The following is a 23,504-nucleotide window of genomic DNA, read 5'->3' as shown; positions in this document are numbered from 1 at the left end:
ACAGCTGATCTGGTTTATAACATACAGCAGAATGTAACAGGTGAACAGACAGCTGATCTGGTTTATAACATACAGCAGAATGTAACAGGTGAACATACAGCTGATCTGGTTTATAACACACAGCAGAATGTAACAGGTGAACAGACAGCTGATCTGGTTTATAACATACAGCAGAATGTAACAGGTGAACAGACAGCTGATCTGGTTTATAACACACAGCAGAATGTAGGTTTATTGGTTGATATTTATGTCATGTAAAGTCTTCATACACTTAATACCAGTATTTAGCCTATAAGTTAAGATTCTAACAAGTAAACGTGCAGTTACATTTAAAAAATAACAATAATAACAGTTAGGAGTATTAATGGTATTATAAGCAAGTTTACATTTCTTTTCACAATGCAAATAGTTTATGATAATAATAGACCTTTACAGGCCTTGTTACATTTACATGTATTGATAGAATTTAACCATCAACATATTTGATGTGGAAAAATATCAGCGACTCTGTGAATGGTGAATGGTGGTCCTCAAGAGCTTTTGACGGTGATTTGATGGTCTCCAAAATGGGAAAGGATGGGAATTGCTGATATAGACAGTCATATCTGTGAGGTAACATGATAGGATGGGAACCGCTGAGATAGACAGCCACATCTGTGAGGTAACCTAATAGCATGGGAACCACTTAGATAGACAGTCACATCTGTGAGGTAACATGATAGGATGGGAACTGCTGAGATAGACAGTCACATCTGTGTGGTAACATGATAGGATGGGAACCACTGAGATAGTCAGTCACATCTGTGTGGTCACATGATAGGATGGGAACTGCTGAGCTAGACAGTCACATCTGTGTGGTCACATGATAGGATGGGTAACCAATGATATACAATGATTCTGCAGCCCCAAAACAGACTGATTTAGAATATATAGTATATGACGTTACATAGAACAAATCACAGTAATCAGAGACCAACTCACATACACAGTTTAAACAAAGACACACACTGAATGTATTGCATGTATTTGACAGGGATTCTGCACACCAATCAACATTTCTGTAAATGTACCAGATTTAGCCAGCTAGCTAGTTTTCAAATGTAGTCCCTGGGCAGGTAGATAAACATTTTAATTAAACAAACATTTAAAAAAAAATGTCTCCTTATGTCTGTCCATGCTCAATGTGTTCCAGACGTGAGGCTCTCAATGAGAAAACTGCTGATAGACTGAGGTGGTTGTGTTGATATTCAGTCTCTCTCATGAACCTTTAACAGGCCAACACTGTACAATATATTCATAAAATACATTTATGTTGAATGTGTGTAGGACTGACTGACCCTCCTGCTAGTTAGGGGTCCAGCTAGGTACCTAGTGTAGGACTGACTGACCCTCCTGCTAGATAGGGGTCCAGCTAGGTACCTAGTGTAGGACTAACTGACCCTCCTGCTAGATAGAGGTCCAGCTAGGTACCTAGTGGAGGACTAACTGACCCTCCTGCTAGAAGATCCACACTTCCAGGAGGCTGCAGAAGGAGAGAGGCTGTGTGGTTGGACCTTTCGTAAGACATTGGTCCAGCTCACCAAGAAGGTTGATCATCCTGGAACTTGACTCAGTTCCTTTTCTCAACACCATGTCGGTGAGGTCACGTGCCTTCTCTGCCCTCTCAGCTATCCCCTTTAGTGAGTCCATTTCCTCACTTCCTTCAGACAGGGTGAGTTGTAATCCCCTAAAGAATCTAAGGAAGGTCTTTGGTCAACATGTCAACGTGGTGGTGTGTATCTTTGACTAGCCTGACCATCAGCTGCCCCATCTGTATAAACAAGAGATCATTCCAGTTCATTCCCTTAATTGAGTTTTCAAAATCATGTCGTGGAAATTCTTCCACACAGAGACACTCGAAGTCAATCTTAAATAAATCCGTGTTTATTGTCATCGAGCTGGAGAGGTTCCAACCAATCAGGATCTCTCCCTGGTCAGACCCAACTCAATGTACCATAGTACACATGTCAATCAGGAGATCTCCCTGGCCAGACCCAGCAGTTGTCTTATATACGGCTATACACAGACAAGTAATATTTGCATGATTTAACATAATTAATAAATCATTACCGTTTTGTTCCATTCATGTGACCGAACAATACTGGTTCATGGCATTTGACAGACCAACACCTCACCAGTCTTCTTCTCTCTAAGCTGAGACCTTGAAACTGAGATATCTCGTTCTCAAAACATCATCTGGGCTTGCTACCAAATTACAGCTACTGATAGTGAGGATTTGTACAGTCGGAAACTTGATGAACACACATTAGTTTATAGAACAGCACATGAATAAAACACAGAATTTGTTAAAAGAATACCATACATATTTTCCCTTATATACATGAAGGGCACTTTTTGGCATTTTCTGTATGATTGATGAGAAACTCCATATTGCAAATCCTTTACTAGAAGTCTGCGAATGTTTCTAAACTTCGCCAACGCCGGCGGGCCCTGCACCGGTGCCAGATCTTCCCGGGAAGTCATCGAACGAAGTCTCTTGGACATTCGGTTTCCGTTTTATAAAATTTTCAAATTTTGGTAATTTTTCCGCTGTCCCGGTAAATACCACCAGGTGGCGAATGTAATCATATTGCAAATGTACAAAACATCACCAATCACTACATGGCCATTTCTCCTAAACGGAAAAGACTTTGAAGACGAAACTTGGTGAGCATAGGTTTGGCATAATGGGCAGTTAGCCCAAATAGAGCGCTATTTTGACCACTTCACGTCAAAGTACATGAACCTACGGTGTCAGGAAAAAAAGAACCAGACATTTATCTATCGTAATTTAAGAGAAATCATACAATTGGTGATGCTCAAAGAAATGTGTTTTTTCCCCAAAAAAAGTTACAGATCCAGTTGCGGCGTGTCCAAACGAATCCGTTAAGGTGGGTTTTCTGAAATAATACTCAATCATTCAACCCTCTGTAAATAAGTCAGTTCTTAACGTAAAGACTTACGACTCAACATTCTGTAAGAACCTACCCCAAGGAGGATATGTGTTCACTTTCAGCTTCCTGTGTCAACCGGAAGTTCCTTAAATTGGGGTCATAGGGGCTTTTTCGATATATAATTTAAAAACTTCATATGTGTGACTAGGTAACCCTCATGAACTGTAAATCAATAATTTCTCCAATCAGTTTTCCAAGAAAAGCTCACACACACACACACAGCTAGGACGGAGTGACACAGTGTGGGGCTTAGAGACACACAGAGCCTGCAATAGTTACCTTCATTCAAACTATCAAAGAACCGTCAGTCCTAGAGCTCTGGAACTTTAGAAACCTCTTCTAGAGCTCAAGATGATAGTGCACAGTGAGTTATGTGGCTCTAGAAGGTTCTCAGACCGAGAAACTGCCTCGTACATTTGCAATAACTTCAATTCATTTTGACCATTATGAAAATGATGATATTTAGAAAAGTCCCAGAGTCGCAAGACTAGGTGCATTGAAACCACCTCGGCCCATTGAGACAGACACCAACGTTTCTGTCCGATAGCTAATTCAAGGACCACGTAGCAACTCCCGGAAAAAGTGGAATTTCAGCACCAATTAAGGTCGTTGCTCGGAATCCAAATGACCTTTTGAGACAAAACTTGGGTTTCGGGGTCACCTCAGCTAGGCCTACACATAATGTCAGAACTGGATCCGCAGCTAAAACGTAACTACGTGTTTTATGTTTTTATTATGCTTTAAACAGAAGGAGCTGTGAATTTTGGGACTGCTCTAAAATATGTGATAGTTAGCTTCTAAACGAGTTGGAAAAAGTGGATGTGGTGTCAGTTTGTATCAGTTTGGTTTCAGAATGATATCTAATTGACTGATGGACGGTGACTTTCTGGCTGACTTGTGTCCATTTGCAAAATGTTTAAAAACTGATATACCATCACCAAATTGACATTATGAAATCAACACCAACGAGCGATGGAGAGGAACCAGAATCACTGCCCGACCATCCCGAGTTCATCGGGCCAGTCAATTTCGCATTCCTGCAGTATTTTTGATTATGTCAAATTCGTGATGGTAAATGCCCATTGAAACATATTGCAAATGGACAGCCGTGTGCCTGGTGATTGGAACGGGTTACCAAGAGCACATTTTTTAAATGGTTTTTAATGCCTTTAGGGGGTGCAAGGGATCCACAGTTGGGTAGGGAGCACCCCCCCACTCATGCCCATCCAATAGGGGTGGTCATTTTGGACGTTTTTCAAGAAATCATTAAAAAACAACAGAGTCCCACTTCTCCCTCATCATACATGACAAATAGACCATCTAGGTTGATTCATGGCTTAACATAGTGCTATATATAATTTGGGCAGTATAAATGCCATTTGGACATGGTTCACTGACTTTTGGGTTTGGAAACCGACTTCCTATGATCATACAGGCAAATGGACATAACATCCTGATAGGGCACTTTCAATACTTTCATATTGCATTTGGACACTTCTTATTGCATTTGGCAATGGTTCACTGACTTTTGACTGACTTTTGACCACCTATGAAATCATATTGCGAATGGACAAAACATATGCCTTATGGACAAGTAAAATTGTTTTATTTATTATGATTATATTTTATTATGACAATAAAATATGACAAAAGTATGTTTATACAGATCATATACATGTATAATCGACAAAAAAAATCTAAAGATATTTGAAAAACTGTCCAGAAAGCAGTTTTTTAGGGGGGTGATACGTCTTTGATTTTTTTTCCCACATTTTTCAAATTTGACTATTGGGTCTTAACTTGATGTGCATTTGCAATATGAAAACCTACGGTGGAGTGCGCTCGCCATCTTTTGGATTTTTGCTGTATGACACTTGCCATCTGCCATATGACATTTGCCATAAACTTTGAATGAAATGCCGAACATTTGAGTGGTATTGGACACTGTGTATATGTTTCGTACAGTGCCAATATGTTCCCATTCATTTTTGTCCATTTCAGGGGGTTCTTCCCTTACAATCATGTAGGTGTCTTTGTCCACAGACTAGGAGACAGGCCTCAGCATCTTCAGATTAGGTGAAGAAGTGTCTTTGTCCACAGACTAGGAGACAGGCCTCAGCATCTTCAGATTAGGTGGAGAAGTGTCTTTGTCCACAGACTAGGAGACAGCCCTCAGCATCTTCAGATTAGGTGCTACAGGACAGAGGATAGAGGAGAAGGGAAGAGAGAGATCAGAAAGTATGGAGAAGAAGGAGGAGTGAGATACACCTGAGATAATGATGTGATGATGGTCCTATGATACACCTGAGATAATGATGTGATGATGGTCCTATGATACACCTGAGATAATGATGTGATGATGGTCCTATGATAGAACTATAACAAGAGACATTTATTACAGACAGCAACACAAAAACATGCTTCCATTCTGAAAAATACTTTCTCTTTGATCTGGGTAGCTATGTTTTTATTTGACCTAAATGTACTCATTCCACATATTCAAGGGAGGGAGAAAAGAAAACAGTCTTACCTAGATTCACTCAAGTACTTTACAAGATGGTGTTCATGTTCACTGAGAGCTTTGAGACAAGCTCCCATCACTTCTGGTCCTTTAGGGAGGACTGCATTCAGTAGTTCTCTCATTCGCTCCTGTTCAGTTGTTTCAGCTGTTATTCTGGAGTACTCTTCATCACCAATCATGCCCTTTGACCGCAGAACATCTGCTATTGGCTTTGGGTTTTTGGCTCGCTGAATGAGTTCAGGCCTGTGTTTCTTCAGAAACTCCTCAGCAGGAATCCCAAGGAGTATTAATGCTGAAAGGGGGTCAATTAAATTAATATGTCTTTAGGGTGAACAGCAGATGTTTCTACATCTAACAGTCTCTCCAGTTATAATTTCTCTGATAGTCATTTCTTGTATAGAGCTGACTCTAGGGTTGTAGTCAATTCATATTCAAGTCAGTCAATAAAATAAATAAAATTACTATTCTGTTCATTGTGAAGTCATTGAAAGTAGATGCCCTTTTCCGGTTATTGAATTGGAATTTCAGTTTACATCCTGAATTGACTGGTTTATGTGGAATTGACGCCTACCCTGGCTGACACGATTGTCTATTCTACATAACCTACAGAGCCTTGCAAAAGAGTTCATACCCCTTGGATTTCTCTGTTGTGTTATATAGTGGGATTAAAAAGGATTTCATTGTAATGTTTTGTCATCAATCTTCTGAAAATACTCTGTAATGTCAAAGTGGACCTGTCCCCCATAGATACTACATCTGGAAGGTCCCTCAGTCAAGTAACACATTTCAAGCACAGATTCAACTTTACACAAAGACCAGGGATCTTTTAGAAACCCTCTTAAAGAAGGGCAGTGATTGGTAGATGGGTAACAATAATACAATATGACATTTAAAATCTCTTTAAGCATGGTCAAGTTAATAATGATTCTGTGGGTTACTTATTAAACCACCCAGACACATCAAAGATACAGTCGTCCTTCTGAACTGAGCTGCAGGACAGGAAAGAAACTGCTCAGGGATGTTACCATCAGGACATTGGTGAATTTTAAAACAGTTACCGAGTTCACACACTACACTGAACATGTTTCATGAAGTCCTTCATCACAACTTGAAGAGATGTTAGCTCTGTAACCCGTTTTATAAACCTCAACAAACAAACTTACATATTGGATGAGAATCGTTGCTGTACACATCTGAAAAACAAACAAGAGAAAATATCATAAAACATTTTAATAGCATCTGTTAGAAAAGGACATTTATGATTGACATACTGTTCATGTCTAGTATTTCTTACCTTTTGATACCACTGATTTCCATACTGTCTTCTCATCATCCCCGATTAACTCCATCTCAATGTCAACCCCTGTGTTTCCCATGATCATCTGACAACAGCTTGGTGTGGTGTCTGCAGGTAACAGCTGAATCTTCTGTAGGAGGCCATATGGTGCAACGATTGAGACAACAGACAGAGAGAAACAGTGAAATAGAATGATATACAGTTATTCATATACAATATGACAGATTCATGTCCTCAGCCTGATAAAACTGCACCTCTGGATTGATGGAAGTGGAGTGGGGATTCTTGAACGCAAACGAACTGTTCAGCTTTAAGGGCCCGTTTGGACTTGGCAGGAGAAATTCTTTATATCCTTGGGACATCTGATCTTTCTCCCGTTCCTGAACAGCCTACAAAATGATCAATGTAGTAGTCAGTCAGAACAATGTAGTCTCGTAATTCACACAACATGCAGCTCACTGAGCAATCCATTTTTGTCAACAACAACAAATGTGTACACTACCTCTATTTTACCAGGAGATTATGTTAAAGGTGTACCAGGTAAGTTGACTGAGAAGAGATTCTCTTTTACAGCAACGACCTGGGGAAGAGTTACAGGGGAGAGGAGAGGGGGAAAATGAGCCAATTGGAAGCTGGGGATGATTAGGTAGCCATGATGGTATGAGGGCCAGATTGGGAATTTAAGATTGGGAATTTAGCCAGGACACCGGGGTTAACATCACTACTCTTACGATAAGTGCCATGGGATCTTCAGTGACAATGGAGAGGACACCCGTTTAATGTCCCATCTGAAAGACAGCACCCTACACAGGGAAATGTCCCCTTCACTGCCCCGGGGCATTGGGTTCTCCTTCGACCAGAGGGAAGAGTGCCGTCTACTGGCTCTTCAAATTAATGAGACAGAAATAGATTTCTCACAGAGCTGCATGTTGTCTTTGTAATCTAGAGATTTTCAACAAACTATCAGCTTTCCTTTAGTAAGTTTCAACATACTGTTGTCACTTCAATGATAGTGCATCACCTCTTTCTGACTGGAGTTTCTGAGGAGCAGGTACAGCCTTGAAATTACTGTTGACCTTTTTACTGCCAAATAGAGGACGACGTCACAGTGGACATCTCTGTTCCAAGACAGTAATCTCAGTATCAGAGAGATAGGTGAGAACTTGGGATGGAGAATCTTAGCATGGAATCTGGTGACCTCATGCACTTCCTCAAAAGACACTCCATGTTCCTCTACATGAAGAATCTTCATCTCATTCCACCGGGAAGGGTTGGTCCCTGAACAACACAATAAAAAGGAGACAGAAAGACAAATATTGTATTATTCATCCAACTAAAACACAAAGAATATGCAGTACCAGATCACAGGAAACTCAAACTCCCAGAATATTTAATTCATTCATTCAGGAAGTGAAACTCAGTTACATGGAAATGTCTTTCTGAATAGCATTTCTATATGGTTTTACCTAAACAGACAAAGTGGGGCAGATGAACTTCCTCCAGTTCACCTAACTCCATAGTGATGTCCAGCAATGGACCACCTTGTGTGTACTGCATGTCATTCAGAAGTTGACTGTAGGGATCCCAGTTCCTGAAGTGATACTTCAGAATGACATCTCTCTCACACAGCCAGCGGAGCCCAGACACTGTGCACTCATAACTCCCTTTGGGTGTCCGGTGCCTGAGAGCAACAACAAGATATGGTAGAGAGGTTCAATGGTCAAATGGAGAGGTTGGATTAGAAGACTATTCCCAAAGGTAATGGGGAAATACACTAGCAAGTGGAATGAAATGTTAAAAGTAGTTATTTTACCTGAACATTGTCACTCCATGGACAGTGGAAGTCAAGGGTTCAATCTGAAGCCAGTGTGTGGAGTCCTGAACAAGGACAAACATGTCAGTAATACATATGGGTCCTGTTTCCTGGACACAGATTGAGTCTAGTGCTGGACTAAAAAGCATGCTCAATGGAAGTTTCAATAGAAAGTTCTTTAAGGTCCAGGACTAGACTTAATCTGTGTCTGGGAAACTGGCCCATTAATCAAAGTAACTAATCTGATGTATTTATTCAATGTTACATGGAATGCTGGTGAATTATCAATTAAATTGTCGAATGACAAAATATGACAACAGCTAAAATCCTGCATGCCTACAAGCAGAACACAGGTCTGTCTCTCCAGTATGAATGGTTGGTCAGTACACACCTGGCTTTGAGACTGTGCCTGACTCCTGCAGGTATGTAAAAGTAAGAATTGACATTATGACTTACCTCAACATGGTCACAAGTCTTACAGCTCTGAGGAGTCCCTAAAGTCAAAAGTAGTTGTTAAAATTGACAATGTAATAATTAATTAATAATATAAATGAATATAACTAAGTAACAGTCTCAGAATGTACACTCATTAGCATACCATAATCTGACATTAGTGTTATATTAATTAATGTTTGAGGAAGCAGGAAACAACATTGTTCTGGTCCGTGTTTTGTAGATGTTGATTACTGCTAGATCCTAGTATGTTCTCTTCACTCTCTTACAGCGTGTTAGCCACGCGACCAAAACAGAGACGTTTAGCATCGTGTTACAACGCTCTTAGTTGTTGCGGAAATTGGCCCGCAATGCCGTTTACTTTGTGCACATATGTCATATCGCTGACTCTACCTTTAAGTTTGTTTTGACCAAATAGATTATGATTGTGTTCCTTGCATGGGACTCAAGTGTAATGATTGCTTTCATCGTATTTGGATTTTAAAACATTTAAATTAGTTTACTCACATTTCTCAGGTCCATGCTTGATACAACACTCTCCACCATGTTCTCTGGTGTTGGTAAAGCAGAAGGATAGACTGTGATTAAACTAAATACAACTTATAAAGGCTTTATATAGCATACATACAGTCTTCATAAGCAATACAATAAGAGTAAAAAGGGTGATTGGACAGCTCCCTATGTAGGGTACATTGCCTAAATGTGACATAACCCACTATGTCAACTTCCATAAAGTCAATACTGATGGTGACGTTACAGTTTTTAAATGTATTATTCAACCTTTATTTAACTAGGCAAGTCAATTAAGAACAAATTCTTATTTAAAATGATGGCCTACCCTCCTCTAACCCGGACGACGCTGGGCCAATTGTGCGCCGCCATGAGTAACATACCCCCCCAGAGATGTGAAGTCACCAGGTATCATGAGTTACATACCCCCCTAGAAATGTGAAGTCACCAGGTATCATGAGTTACATACCCCCCTAGAGATGTGAAGTCACCAGGGATCATGAGTTACATTCCCCCCTAGAGATGAAGTCACCAGGTATCATGAGTTACATAACCCCTAGAGATGTGAAGTCACCAGGTATCATGAGTTACATACCCCCCTAGAGATGAAGTCACCAGGTATCATGAGTTACATTCCCCCCCTAGAGATGTGAAGTCACCAGGTATCATGAGTTACATACCCCCCTAGAGATGAAGTCACCAGGTATCATGAGTTACATTCCCCCCTAGAGATGTGATGTCACCAGGTATCATGAGTTACATTCCCCCCCTAGAGATGTGAAGTCACCAGGTATCATGAGTTACATACCCCCCTAGAGATGAAGTCACCAGGTATCATGAGTTACATTCCCCCCTAGAGATGTGATGTCACCAGGTATCATGAGTTACATTCCCCCCTAGAGATGTGAAGTCACCAGGTATCATGAGTTACATACCCCCCTAGAGATGTGAAGTCACCAGGTATCATGAGTTACATAACCCCCTAGAGATGTGAAGTCACCAGGTATCATGAGTTACATAACCCCTAGAGATGTGAAGTCACCAGGTATCATGAGTTACATTCCCTCCTAGAGATGTGAAGTCACCAGGTGTCATGAGTTACATAACCCCCTAGAGATGTGAAGTCACCAGGTATCATGAGTTACATACCCCCCCCCCCCCCCCAGAGATGTGAAGTTACCAGGTATCATGAGTTACATTCCCCACAAAGAGATGTGAAGTCACCAGGTATCATGAGTTACATTCCCCCCTAGAGATGTGAAGTCACCAGGTATCATGAGTTAAATAACCCCCTAGAGATGTGAAGTCACCAGGTATCATGAGTTACAGTCCCCCCCTAGAGATGTGAAGTCACCAGGTATCATGAGTTACATTCCCCCCTAGAGATGTGAAGTCACCAGGTATCATGAGTTACATTCCCCCCCAGAGAAATTGAGATTTACACGATATATATATATATATATAGAGGGAGAGAGAGAGAGAGAGAGAGAGATATATGACGGCAGCGGAGAAGAAGGCTGACGTTTTGAGGGTGAATAGTTATGCACACCCAAGTTCTGTTTTTTTGTCTTATTTCTTCTTCTTTCAAAATAAAAAATATTTTTCATCTTCAAAGTGGTAGGCATGTTGTGTAAATGAAATGATCCATTTTAATTCCAGGTTGTAAGGCAACAAAATAGGAAAAATACCAAGGGGGGTGAATACTTTTGCAAGGCACTGTACTTCTATGCTCGCTTCGAGTCAAATAACACTGAAACATGCATGAGCGCACCATCTGTTCTGGAAGACTGTGATCACGCTCTCTGATGTAAGACCTTTAAAAGGTCAACATTCACAAGGCCGCAGGGCCAGACGGATTACCAGGACGTGTACTGCGAGCATGCGCTGACCAACTGGAAAGCGTCTTCACTGACATTTTCAACCTCTCCCTGTCCGAGTCTGTAATACCAACATGTTTTAAGCAGACCACCATAGTGCCTGTGCCTACGAACACTAAGGTAATGTGTCTAAATGACTACCGACACGTAGCACTCAGGTCTGTTGCCATGAAGTGCTTTGGCCACCCCTCATAGCCTGGTTCCTCTCTACGTTTCTTCCTAGGTTTTGGCCTTTCTAGGGAGTTTTTCCTAGCCACCGTGCTTCTACACCTGCATTGCTTTCTGTTTGGGGTTTTAGGCTGGGTTTCTGTACAGCACTTTGAGATATCAGCTGATGTACGAAGGGCTATATAAATACATTTGATTTGATTTGAAAGGCTGGTCATGGCTCACATCAACACCATTATTCCAGAAACCCTAGACCCACTCCAATTTGCATACCGCCCCAACAGATCATGCAATCTCTATTGCAATCCACACTGCCCTTTCCCACCTGGACAAAAGGAACACACCATAGTGCCCTCAAAGCTAATCAATAAGCTAAAGACTAAACGCCTGGGACTAAACGCCTCCCTCTGCAACTGGATCCTGGACTTCCTGATGGGCCGCCCCCAGGTGGTAAGGGTAGGTAACAACACATCTGCCACGCTGATCCTCAACACGGGGGCCCCTCAGGGGTGGTTGCTCAGTCCCCTCCTGTACTCCCTGTTCACTCATGACTGCACGGCCAGGCATGACTCCAACACCATCATTAAGTTTACAAATGACACAGCAGTGGTAGGCCTGATCACCGACGAGACAGTCTTTAGGACGGAGGTCAGAGACCTGGCCGTGTGGTGCAACAACCTCTATTTCAACGTGATCAAGACAAAGGAGATGATTGTGGACTACAGGAATAAGAGGACCGAGAACGCCCCCATTCTCATCGACAGGGCTGCAGTGGAGCAGGATGAGAGCTTCAAGTTCCTCTGTGTCGACATCACCAATCAACTAACATGGTCCAAGCACACCAAGACATTCGTGAAGAGGGCACAACAAAACCTATTCCCCCTCAGGAGACTGAAAACATTTGGCATGGGTCCTCAGATCCTCGAAAGGTTATACAGCTGCACCATCGAGAGCATCCTGATTGGTATGGCAACTGCTCAGCCTCCGACCGCAAGGCACTACAGAGGGTAGTGCGAACGGCCCAGTACATCACTGGGGCCAAGCTTCCTGCCATCCAAGACCTCTATACCAGGCGGTGTCAGAGGAAGGACCTAAAAGTTGTTAAAGACCCCAGCCACCCCAGTCACTGTTCTCTCTGCTACCGCACGGCAAGCGGTACCGGCGCGCCAAGTCTAGGTCCAAGAGGCTTCTAAACAGCTTCTACCCTCAAGCCATAAGACGCCTGAACATCTAATCAAATGGCTACCCAGACTATTTGCACCCCCCCCCCTTACACCGCTGCTACTCTCTGTTGTTATCATCTATGCATAGTCACTTTAATAACTCAACCTACATGTACATATTACCTCAACTAACCGGTTCCCCCGCACATTGACTATTGGATTGAGGTCACTATTGTTATTTTATTGCTGCTCTTTAATTACTCGTTACTCTTATCTTATTCTTATCCATATTTTCTTCCCAGCTGCACTGTTGGTTAAGGGCTCGTAAGTAAGCATTTCACTGTAGGGTTGTATTCAGCACATGTGACTAACAAAATTTGATTTGGAAATGAGTGATTGAGACTGGCCTTTACAATGAGGATGTCCTATTTAATAGGTTCTGATGCCCTCTAGTGGTTAGAGTGAGACTGACATTACAGAGAGGCTGTTCTGTTTAACATTTAATTTGATGCCCTCTAGTGGTTAGAGAGAGAATTACATTACAGAGAGGCTGTTCTATTTAACTGGTTCTGATGCCCTCTAGTGGTTAGAGAGAGAATGACATTACAGAGAGGCTGCTCTATTTAACAGGCTCTGATGCCCTCTAGTGGTTAGAGAGAGAATGACATTACAGAGAGGCTGTCCTATTTAACAGAGGAGAGATTACTGGACATCTGTACATCCAACAGAACACATTAAAACACACCACTACTACTAATCTAACTGTCTGTAGGTCCAACAGAACACATTAAAACACACCACTACTACTAATCTAACTGTCTGTAGGTCCAACAGAACACATTAAAACACACCACTACTACTAATCTAACTGTCTGTAGGTCCAACAGAACACATTAAAACACACCACTACTACTAATCTAACTGTCTGTAGATCCAACAGAACACATTAAAACACACCACTACTACTAATCTAACTGTCTGTAAGTCCAACAGAACACATTAAAACACACCACTACTACTAATCTAACTGTCTATAAGTCCAACAGAACACATTAAAATACACCACTACTACTAATCTAATTATAGAAATGATTCCAGAGGGAAATAAATGATAAACAAATGATCAAACATATCTATGACTCACCTCTGAATGTGTTGGTCATCTATCTGACACAGGGTCACTGAGGATGAGGAGGAGTAAACCCCAAACAGAAACCCAAATCCAGGACAGAGGGGTTCAGTGAATGTGGTGTTTCTTGTGTAAAGGTGTTTTAGTGTACCAGAGGAGGACACACTATAGAAGGACAAAGTACCAGCTGGCCAGTCCAGATACACACCAACTCTCATAGAATCAGGACGATTGATGGATCTCCTTCGGACTCCAGCTTGGAAAAAGTGATAATGACTGTCAGAGCAGACTAAACACCAGGACTCCTTATTGTGTCCAATCCGACTGTCATCTCCAGCTCCCTTCCTCATCATTCCTTTGTACACCACACCAATGACAGTCATGCCACCATCCAGGTACCTATCCATCTCCACCTCCCAGTAATAACGACATCCAGATAAGCCTTCTCTGCAGAGAACGTGGGAATGATAGTCAAATCTGTCTGGATGGTTTTCATAATGCTGCTTCTCTTCCACCAATGTCACCTTCCTGTTCCCCTCAGACAGTATCAGGTTTGGGTTTGCTGTATTTGAGTCCAGGGTGAGATGACAGGCATCTGTAGACAAAAGGAGAGTTTAATCAAACCACGTCTTCATATAAAATGTTGTTTTGTAGTTACAGAACAAGTATTGATTAGTTACTATGTTACTATAGTTCTGAGTATTCAGTTAATTAGGATTGAAGAGACTTACATTTCCTGCACCCTGATTTCAGCCTGCACTCTCCACCATGATCCACACTGTAGGAGAAACAGGTTATTGACTGACAAAGACCTAATAAGGCAGTCAACATTTAAACCATATTGTTGTGTTCTGGGGCACTATTCAAGTTCATTACTAGAGACATACAGGTATTCTATCCTACCTACTGCATACAGAATGGAGTACAATTCATTACTAGAGACATACAGGTATTCTATCCCACCTACTGCATACAGAACGGAGTACAATTCTTTACTAGAGACATACAGGTATTCTATCCTACCTACTGCATACAGAATGGAGTACAATTCTTTACTAGAGACATACAGGTATTCTACCCTACCTACTGCATACAGAACGGAGTACAATTCTTTACTAGAGACATACAGGTATTCTATCCTACCTACTGCATACAGAACGGAGTACAATTCTTTACTAGAGACATACAGGTATTCTATCCTACCTACTGCATACAGAACGGAGTACAATTCTTTACTAGAGACATACAGGTATTCTATCCTGTCTAATGCATACAGAATGGAGTACAATTCATTACTAGAGACATACAGGTATTCTATACTACCTACTGCATACAGAACGGAGTACAATTCCAACAGGAAATCAGAGATACAGAAGAAGAGTGTTCATGTGGTGATGATGTATGCTGTGTTGGAGTGCTCAGCCTGCTGAGTTAACTTCCCCTTAATTCTACCATCATGTCCTCATGTTACTGACCCTACTACACTACATATGACACAACCGCTGCTCACACTATTAGGACATCTATTCTGACTTACTTCAGCTTCATCGGTTTATATGTGGGATCCACCAGAGCAGCTGAAAGCAGTCCCCCTGCAGAGTCTCCTGGGTGATTGTAGCTCAGGTCCAGCTCTTTCAGGAGGGAGGGGTTTGACCTCAGAGCTGAAGACAGAGCACCACAGCCCTCCTCTGTGACCAGACAGCCAGACAGCCTACAGAGACACACAACAGCTCTCTAGGTTGATGTACTGGTGTCAATCATCTTGTAGGACACCCATCCATTTGTCCATGACACAAATATTGTGAAGAAACATCAGATTTTCAGAGTATTTGTTTTACTAAGCTCAGTACCGACCTGACTGAAACAGCTGTACTTACCCCAGTGTGTGTAGTTTACAGTCTGGATCCTCCAGTCCAGCAGACAGCAGTGTAACTCCTGAGTCCTGCAGGTCATTGTCTCTCAGCTCCAGTTGTTTCAGTTGTGAGTTGGGTGAACTCAGGACTGAGGCCAGATCTGAACAGCAACCCTCTGTCAGACCACATTGACCTAGACTAGAGGGTAGAAGAGCACATGATTAACACATGTTTAAAACATCCACATAATAACTCATACTGAAGATATTTAACTCACACTAGTGTCTGTATGTTGCAGAGTGGACTGGTTAGTCCAACACAGAGCAGCTCCACTCCTCTGTCTCCCAGGTCATTGTAGCTGAGGTCCAGTTCTCTCAGGTGGGAGTTTGGTGTCTGCAGAGCTGAGGCCAGAGTCTCACAGGATTCATATGTGATTTTACAGTCAGCTAGTCTGGAGAGAGGAGATATGTCGATACACTGTTAAATATGCAAAGCTTTAAGAATAATGAGATGCATTAAGACAATAACAGAAGGACATGATTAACCAATGTTAAAAACATACTTTTTACAACCCTTTTAATTTTCTAAGATATGTTTATTTATTCATATATTTTTAGTATACGTTTTTACAAGATGAGTAATGAGAAGAGAATCGTCCAGCTCATTGGGTCTCTCTACACCCCCCATATGCCATGTCATGAAATATGCAGACAGACGGATTAAAAGTATGTTTACATTGTAATACTTCTGACAGACAACTTCTAACTCCGCCCATAACTTTAGGAATTATAGCATTCCCAGAAAGCATGAATTATTGACTCATTGTTAGTTTTACACTTAAGACATGACTCTGTCGTTGTGCTGTAGAATTTGTTAATTTTGTCTCTTGTAATAAATTCTATACATTAGTTTATACTGGATTAACCGTACATTTTTGCTAACTTTAATTTCATTAGTTATGTTCCAACATTCCCTCCATCTTGTGCCAGTTATTTTTAAGTCTTGGTTCCAATAGTTAATATTTTTTTTCAAAAAACAAATACTAACTCACTCAAGATATTTAACCTTAGTTTGATATACAGTTGGGAGAACAAGTATTTGATACACTGCCGATTTTGCAAGTTTTCCTACTTACAAAGCATGTAGAGGTATGTCATTTTTATCATAGGTACACTACATCACATTGTATGATTTTTAAGAAATTAATTTGCATGACATAAGTCTTTGATACATCAGAAAAGCAGAACTTAATATTTGGTACAGAAACCTTTGTTTGCAATTACATAGATCATACGTTTCCTGTAGTTCTTGACCAGGTTTGCACACACTGCAGCAGGGATTTTGGCCCACACCTCCATACAGACCTTCTCCAGATCTTTCAGGTTTCGGGGCTGTCGCTGGGCAATACGGACTTTCAGCTCCCTCCAAAGATTTTCTATTGGGTTCAGGTCTGGAGACTGGCTTGGCCACTGCAGGACCTTGAGATGCTTCTTACGGAGCCACTCCTTAGTTGCCCTGGCTGTGTGTTTCGGGTCGTTGTCATGCTGGAAGACCCAGCCACGACCCATCTTCAATGCTCTTACTGAGGGAAGGAGGTTGTTGGCCAAGATCTCGCGATACATGGCCCCATCCATCCTCCCCTCAATACGGTGCGGTCGTCCTGTCCCCTTTGCAGAAAAGCATCCCCAAAGAATGATGTTTCCACCTCCATGCTTCACGGTTGGGATGGTGTTCTTGGGGTTGTACATTTACATTTTTACATTTAAGTCATTTAGCAGACGCTCTTATCCAGAGCGACTTACAAATTGGTGCATTCACCTTATGATATCCAGTGGAACAACCACTTTACAATAGTGCATCTAACTCTTTTAAGGGGGGGGGGGGGGTTAGAAGGATTACTTTATCCTATCCTAGGTATTCCTTCTTCCTCCAAACACGGCGAGTGGAGTTTAGACCAAAAAGCTCTATTTTTGTCTCATCACACCACATGACCTTCTCCCATTCTTCTTCTGGATCATCCAGATGGTCATTGGCAAACTTCAGACAGGCCTGGACATGCGCTGGCTAGAGCAGGGGGACCTTGTGCGCTGCAGGATTTTAATCCATGACGGCGTAGAGTGTGTTATTAATGGTTTTCTTTGAGACTGTGGTCCCAGCTCTCTTCAGGTCATTGACCAGGTCCTGCCGTGTAGTTCTGGGCTGATCCCTCACCTTCCTCAAGATCATTGATACCCCACGAGGTGAGATCTTGCATGGAGCCCCAGACCAAGGGTGATTGACCGTCATCTTGAACTTCTTCCATTTTCTAATAATTGCGCCAACAGGTGTTGCCTTCTCACCAAGCTACTTGCCTATTGTCCTGTAGCCCATCCCAGCCTTGTGCAGGTCTACAATTTAACCCTGATGTCCTTACACAGCTCTCTGGTCTTGGCCATTGTGGAGAGGTTGGAGTCTGTTTGATTGAGTGTGTGGACAGGTGTCTTTTATACAGGTAACGAGTTCAAACAGGTGCAGTTAATACAGGTAATGAGTGGAGAAGAGGAGGGCTTCTTAAAGAAAAACTAACAGGTCTTTGAGAGCCGGAATTCTTACTGGTTGGTAGGTGATCAAATACTTATATCACGCAATAAAATGCAAATTAATTACTTTAAAAAACACGGCGAGTGTTTACAATGTGATAAATACAATGTGATTTTCTGGATTTTTGTTTTAGATTCCGTCTCTCACAGTTGAAGTGTACCTATGATAAAAATTACAGACCTCTACACGCTTTGTAAGAAGGAAAACCTGCAAAATCGGCAGTGTATCAAATACTTGTTCTCCCCACTGCATTTATCACATTTGATGAATGTTCCTACATATTTACCAAGATGTTCAAATAATGTTAAAAACCTAAAACATACTAGCTACATACAAAATATATAAACACACAGTGGATACTGAAGATATTGAACTCACACTAGTGTCTGTATGTTGCAGAGTGGACTGGTTAGTCCAACACAGAGCAGCTCCACTCCTCTGTCTTCCAGGTCATTGTAGCTGAGGTCCAGTTCTCTCAGGTGGGAGTTTGGTGTCTGCAGAGCTGAGGCCAGAGTCTCACAGGACTTATATGTGAGTTTACAGTCAACCAGTCTGGAGAGAGGAGATATGTTGATACACTGTTAAATATGCAAAGCTTTAAGAATAATGTTATTCATTAAGACAATAACAGAAGGAAATGATTAAACAATGTTAAAAACATACACATACTAACTACATACAAAATATATAAACACACAGTGGATACTGAAGATATTGAACTCACACTAGTGTCTGTATGTTGCAGAGTGGACTGGTTAGTCCAACACAGAGCAACTCCACTCCTCTGTCTTCCAGGTCATTGTTGCTGAGGTCCAGTTTTCTCAGGGGGGAGTTTGGTGTCTGCAGAGCTGAGGCAAGAGTCTCACAAGATTCATGTGTGATTTTACAGTCAACCAGTCTGGAGAGAGGAGATATGTCGATTAGAGGTCGGCCGATTAATTAGGGCCGATTTCAAGTTTTCATAATCGGTAATCAGGATTTTTGGACGCCGATTATGGCCGATTAAATTGCAATCCATGAGGAGACTGCGTGGCAGGCTGACCACCTGTTACGCAAGTGCAGCATCAAAAGGACCTTGTTGCTGCAAGGGGCCAAGGTAAGTTGCCAGCTAGCATTAAACTTACCTTATAAAAAACAATCAATCTTCACATGATCACTAGTTAACTACACATGGTTGATGATATTACTAGTTTAAAACTTCTTGTCAATAGGGGGGTGCTGTTTTCACTTTGGAAAAAATTGTCCCCAAATTAAACTGCCTCGTACTCTATTCTAGATCATACAATATGCATATTATTATTACTATTGGATAGAAAACACTCAAGTTTCTAAAACTGTTTGAATTATATCTGTGAGTAAAACAGAACTCATTTTGCAGCAAACTTCCATACAGGAAGTGAAAAATCTGAAATCGATGCTCTGTTCCACGGCCTGCCTATTCAATTGCCTTATATTTATCGATATGGATGCACTTCTTACGCCTTCCACTAGATGTCAACTGGCAGTGGAAGGTGGAATGGGGTGTCTAGCTTGATCTGAGGCCAAACAAGAGCTTTTGGAGTGACAGGTCTGGAAATGTCTTTGTCTTCTCTGGCGCGCAAAGTACCTCGACATTGTCTTCTGATAAGCGTTCGGTATACACGGCGGATATTCTTGGCTCTGATTTTATTTGATACATGTGATAATAACATCATAAAGTAGGTTTTCTCAACCGAGTTTTATCAGTTTATTCAACGTTTATTGGGACTTTTGTAATTTTCCGTTCTTTGCGTCAAGAGAAGATGGGCATGTTTGCGCCACATGGCTAGCTAAGGTTGCTAATTCGACAGAAGAAATGGACATTCTAAAACCAAACAACGATTTATTCTGGACCAAGGACTCCTTGTACAACATTCTGATGGAAGCTCAACAAAAGTAAGAAAACATTTATGATGTTATTTAGTTTTTCTGTGTAAATTGTTGAGTCCTATTCTCCGCCGTTTTGGTGAGTGCTGTCTCACAATAACGCAAGCTGTACGTTATGGTAAAGTTATTTTTTAAAATCTAACACGTCGATTGCATTAAGAACCAGTGTATCTTTCATTTGCCATACAACAAGTATTTTTATGTAAAGTTTATGATGAGTTATTTGGTCAGATTAGGTGAGTGTCCAAAATATCTCCGGAGATTCTGGTGAATCGATGCTACGTATTCACAATGTATAATCAGGATTTGTAGCTCTAAATATGCACATTTTCGAACAAAACATAAGTGTATTGTATAACCTGATGTTATAAGACTGTCATCTGATGAAGTTGTTCAAGGTTAGTGATTCATTTTATATCTTTTGCTGGTTTTTGCGATAGCTACCTTTTGCGGTGAATAAATGCATGTGTGTTTGGTTATTGTGGTAAGCTAATATAATTCAATATTGTGTTTTCGCTGTAAAACACTTAAAAAATAGGAAATATTGGCTGGATTCACAAGATATTTATCTTTCATTTGCTGTACACCATGTATTTTTCATAAATGTTTTATGATGAGTATTTAGGTATTTCACGTTGCTCTCTGTAATTATTCTGGCTGCTTTGGTGATATTTTTGATGGTAGCTGCAATGTAAAACTATGATTTATACCTCAAATATGCACATTTTCGAACAAAACATAAATGTATTGTATAACATGTTATAAGACTGTCATCTGATGAAGTTGTTTCTTGGTTAGTGACTAATTTTATCTCTATTTGGTCGGTTTTGTGATAGCTACCTATGCGATAGAAACATGGTGAAAATATGCGGTTGAGTCTTTGGCTATTGTGGTTTGTTAGCTAACATAAATACATATTGTGTTTTCGCTGTAAAACATTTTAAAAATCGGAAATGATGGCTGGATTCACAAGATGTTTATCTTTCATTTGCTGTATTGGATTTGTGATTTCATGAAAATTATATTATATGATATCCCTGTCCCGTTAGGCTAGGCTATGCTAGTCAGCTTTTTTGATGAGGAGGATCCCGGATCCGGGAGGGTGATGAAGTAGAGGTTTTTAACTTGTCCTGCGTTACATATAATCAATGCATTGCCTGTTAATTCATCATCGACTCACAGCCTACTTCAACTTCGCCAAATGGGTGATGATTTAACAAAAGCACAATCGTTGCACAAATGTACCTAACCATAAACATCAATGCCTTTCTTAACTTCTTGCAACTATAGGGGGTGCTGTTCCGCATTAGCATATTTTGGTCTCCAAATTAAACGGCCTATTGCTCAATTCTTGATCGTACAATATGCATATCCTTACTAATATTGGATAGAAAACACTGTCTAGTTTCTAAAACCGTTTTAATTATGTCTGTGGGTGACCCAGAACTCCCTCTACAGCAAAAATCCTGACATGACTTGCGAAGGTCTGAGAATTATCCTCTGATCTGGGTTCAGTTTTAAAGCCTGTGTATATCCTATGGCTGGAATTGAACTGCACCCGCCTTCCCCTGGATGTCAGTAACCAATGAGAAGTGGAATGGTCTGTCTGCGTAGCTGTCCGAGGTGTGCGAGCCGGATGGAACGAGAGTACCTTTCTTTGTCTCGTTCGTCATGGCGCCTGGCAAGAAGTCAGGATGAAATTTTGGAACGCTCAGTTATCGACCAGAGATGTATCCGTCTGTAATTTAATTAAATATAGGTGTTAGAAACATCATAACGATGTTATTTGAAACCGATTTATATCAGTTTATGCGAGTATAGTGCTATTTTTCTGAATTTCCTTTGTATCTAGTTTGAGGATTTGGACATGTGTGTGCGACATAGCTAATGGTAGCAGCTAGTTCCAAAGGTGAAGAGGACGTTTTACAACAAAGCAACTATTCTTTTGAAGAAAAGACACATTGCCCAAGATACTGATGGAAGCTCGTCCAAAAGTAGGAACTATTTATGATGTTATTATGTATTTATGTGGAAAAATGTCATAGTGTTTGCGCGCCACTTTTGCAGGCACTGGTCTGGCTGCAACGCACACTATATGTCTAGTAACGTTAATTTTAAAAATCTAACATAGCGATTGCATTAAGAACTAATTTATCTTTCGATTGTTGTCCAACTTATATTTTTTAGTCAAGTTTATGAATAGTATTTTTATAAGAATAGGCGCTAATCCAAAATGGCGCCGGCCAGAATACATGCAATGTTTGTAGTGATTACATAGTATAACCACGATTTGTGCTGCTAAATATGCACATTTTCGAACAAAAGCTATATGCATTGTGTAATATGATGTTACAGGTCTGTCATCTGATGAAGTATATCAAGGTTAGTCAAATTATATATCTTTTGTTGGGTTGTTACGATCGCTAACATTTACAGCTGGTAAATGCGGTTGTGATTCTGGCTATTGTGGTACGCTCATATAATGCTATATTGTGTTTTCGCTGTAAAACACTTAGAAAATCTGAAATATTCTCTGGATTCACAAGATCTGTGTCTTTCGATTGCTGTAGGCTGTCTATTTTTCTGAAGTGTTTTAGGATGATTCTTTTGGTAATTGACGTCGGTCTCAGTAATTATTCCGGCTGCTTCCAACGCTATTTCAGATTGCAGCTGCAATGTAGAACTGTGATTTCTACCTGAAATATGCACTTTTTTCTAACAAAAACTATCCTATACCATGAATATGTTATCAGACTGTCATCTGAAGAGGTTTCTTCTTGGTTAGTGGCTATCAATATCTTAGTTTAGCCGAATTGGTGATAGCACCTGAAGTAGTAAGAAACTGATGGAGTTAGAAAAGTGGTGTATTTTGCTAACGTGTTTAGCTAATAGATTTACATATTTTGTCTTCCCTGTAAAACATTTTAAAAATCTGAAATGGTGGCTTTATTCACAAGATCTGTATCTTTCATCTGGTGTCTTGGACTTGTGATTTAATGATATTTAGATGCTACTATCTACTTGTGAAGCTATGCTAGCTATGCTAATCAGTGTGTGGGGGGGTGGGGGGTGATCCCGGACCCGGGGTAGAGGCTCGTTAGAGGTTAATCAGTACACAGAAGTATATATATTTTTTTAAACCTGCATATTTAGTTGAAAGAAATTCATGTTAGCAGGCAATATTAACTAGGAAAATTGAGTCATTTCTCTTGCGTTCAGTGCAAGCAGAGTCAGGTTATATG

At 40.8% G+C, this 23,504-nt stretch overlaps 1 protein-coding gene across 1 annotated transcript in view; it reads right to left on the bottom strand.

Annotated features, from left to right (window-relative positions):
* Positions 1 to 96: 96 nt before the first annotated feature.
* The window catches only part of LOC139577789 (NACHT, LRR and PYD domains-containing protein 1 homolog), a 127,366-nt gene continuing 103,958 nt past the window's right edge, over positions 97 to 23,504 (bottom strand). Inside the window, exons 2-10 of the mRNA XM_071404963.1 lie at positions 9,081 to 9,118; positions 8,625 to 8,689; positions 8,278 to 8,492; positions 7,833 to 8,089; positions 7,066 to 7,200; positions 6,809 to 6,941; positions 6,678 to 6,707; positions 5,524 to 5,806; positions 97 to 5,186 (exon numbers count right to left, since the gene is read on the bottom strand). Of these exons, the coding sequence (XP_071261064.1) occupies positions 5,180 to 5,186; positions 5,524 to 5,806; positions 6,678 to 6,707; positions 6,809 to 6,941; positions 7,066 to 7,200; positions 7,833 to 8,089; positions 8,278 to 8,492; positions 8,625 to 8,632 (1,068 nt within the window). The 5' untranslated portion in view covers positions 8,633 to 8,689; positions 9,081 to 9,118 and the 3' untranslated portion in view covers positions 97 to 5,179. The remainder of the gene's footprint in view (positions 5,187 to 5,523; positions 5,807 to 6,677; positions 6,708 to 6,808; positions 6,942 to 7,065; positions 7,201 to 7,832; positions 8,090 to 8,277; positions 8,493 to 8,624; positions 8,690 to 9,080; positions 9,119 to 23,504) is intronic.

The sequence above is a fragment of the Salvelinus alpinus genome, chromosome 6, assembly GCF_045679555.1.
Source record: "Salvelinus alpinus chromosome 6, SLU_Salpinus.1, whole genome shotgun sequence".
Classification (NCBI taxonomy): domain Eukaryota; kingdom Metazoa; phylum Chordata; class Actinopteri; order Salmoniformes; family Salmonidae; genus Salvelinus; species Salvelinus alpinus.
Note: the sequence above shows the minus strand (reverse complement) of the source record. Positions and strands in the feature narration are given on the sequence as shown.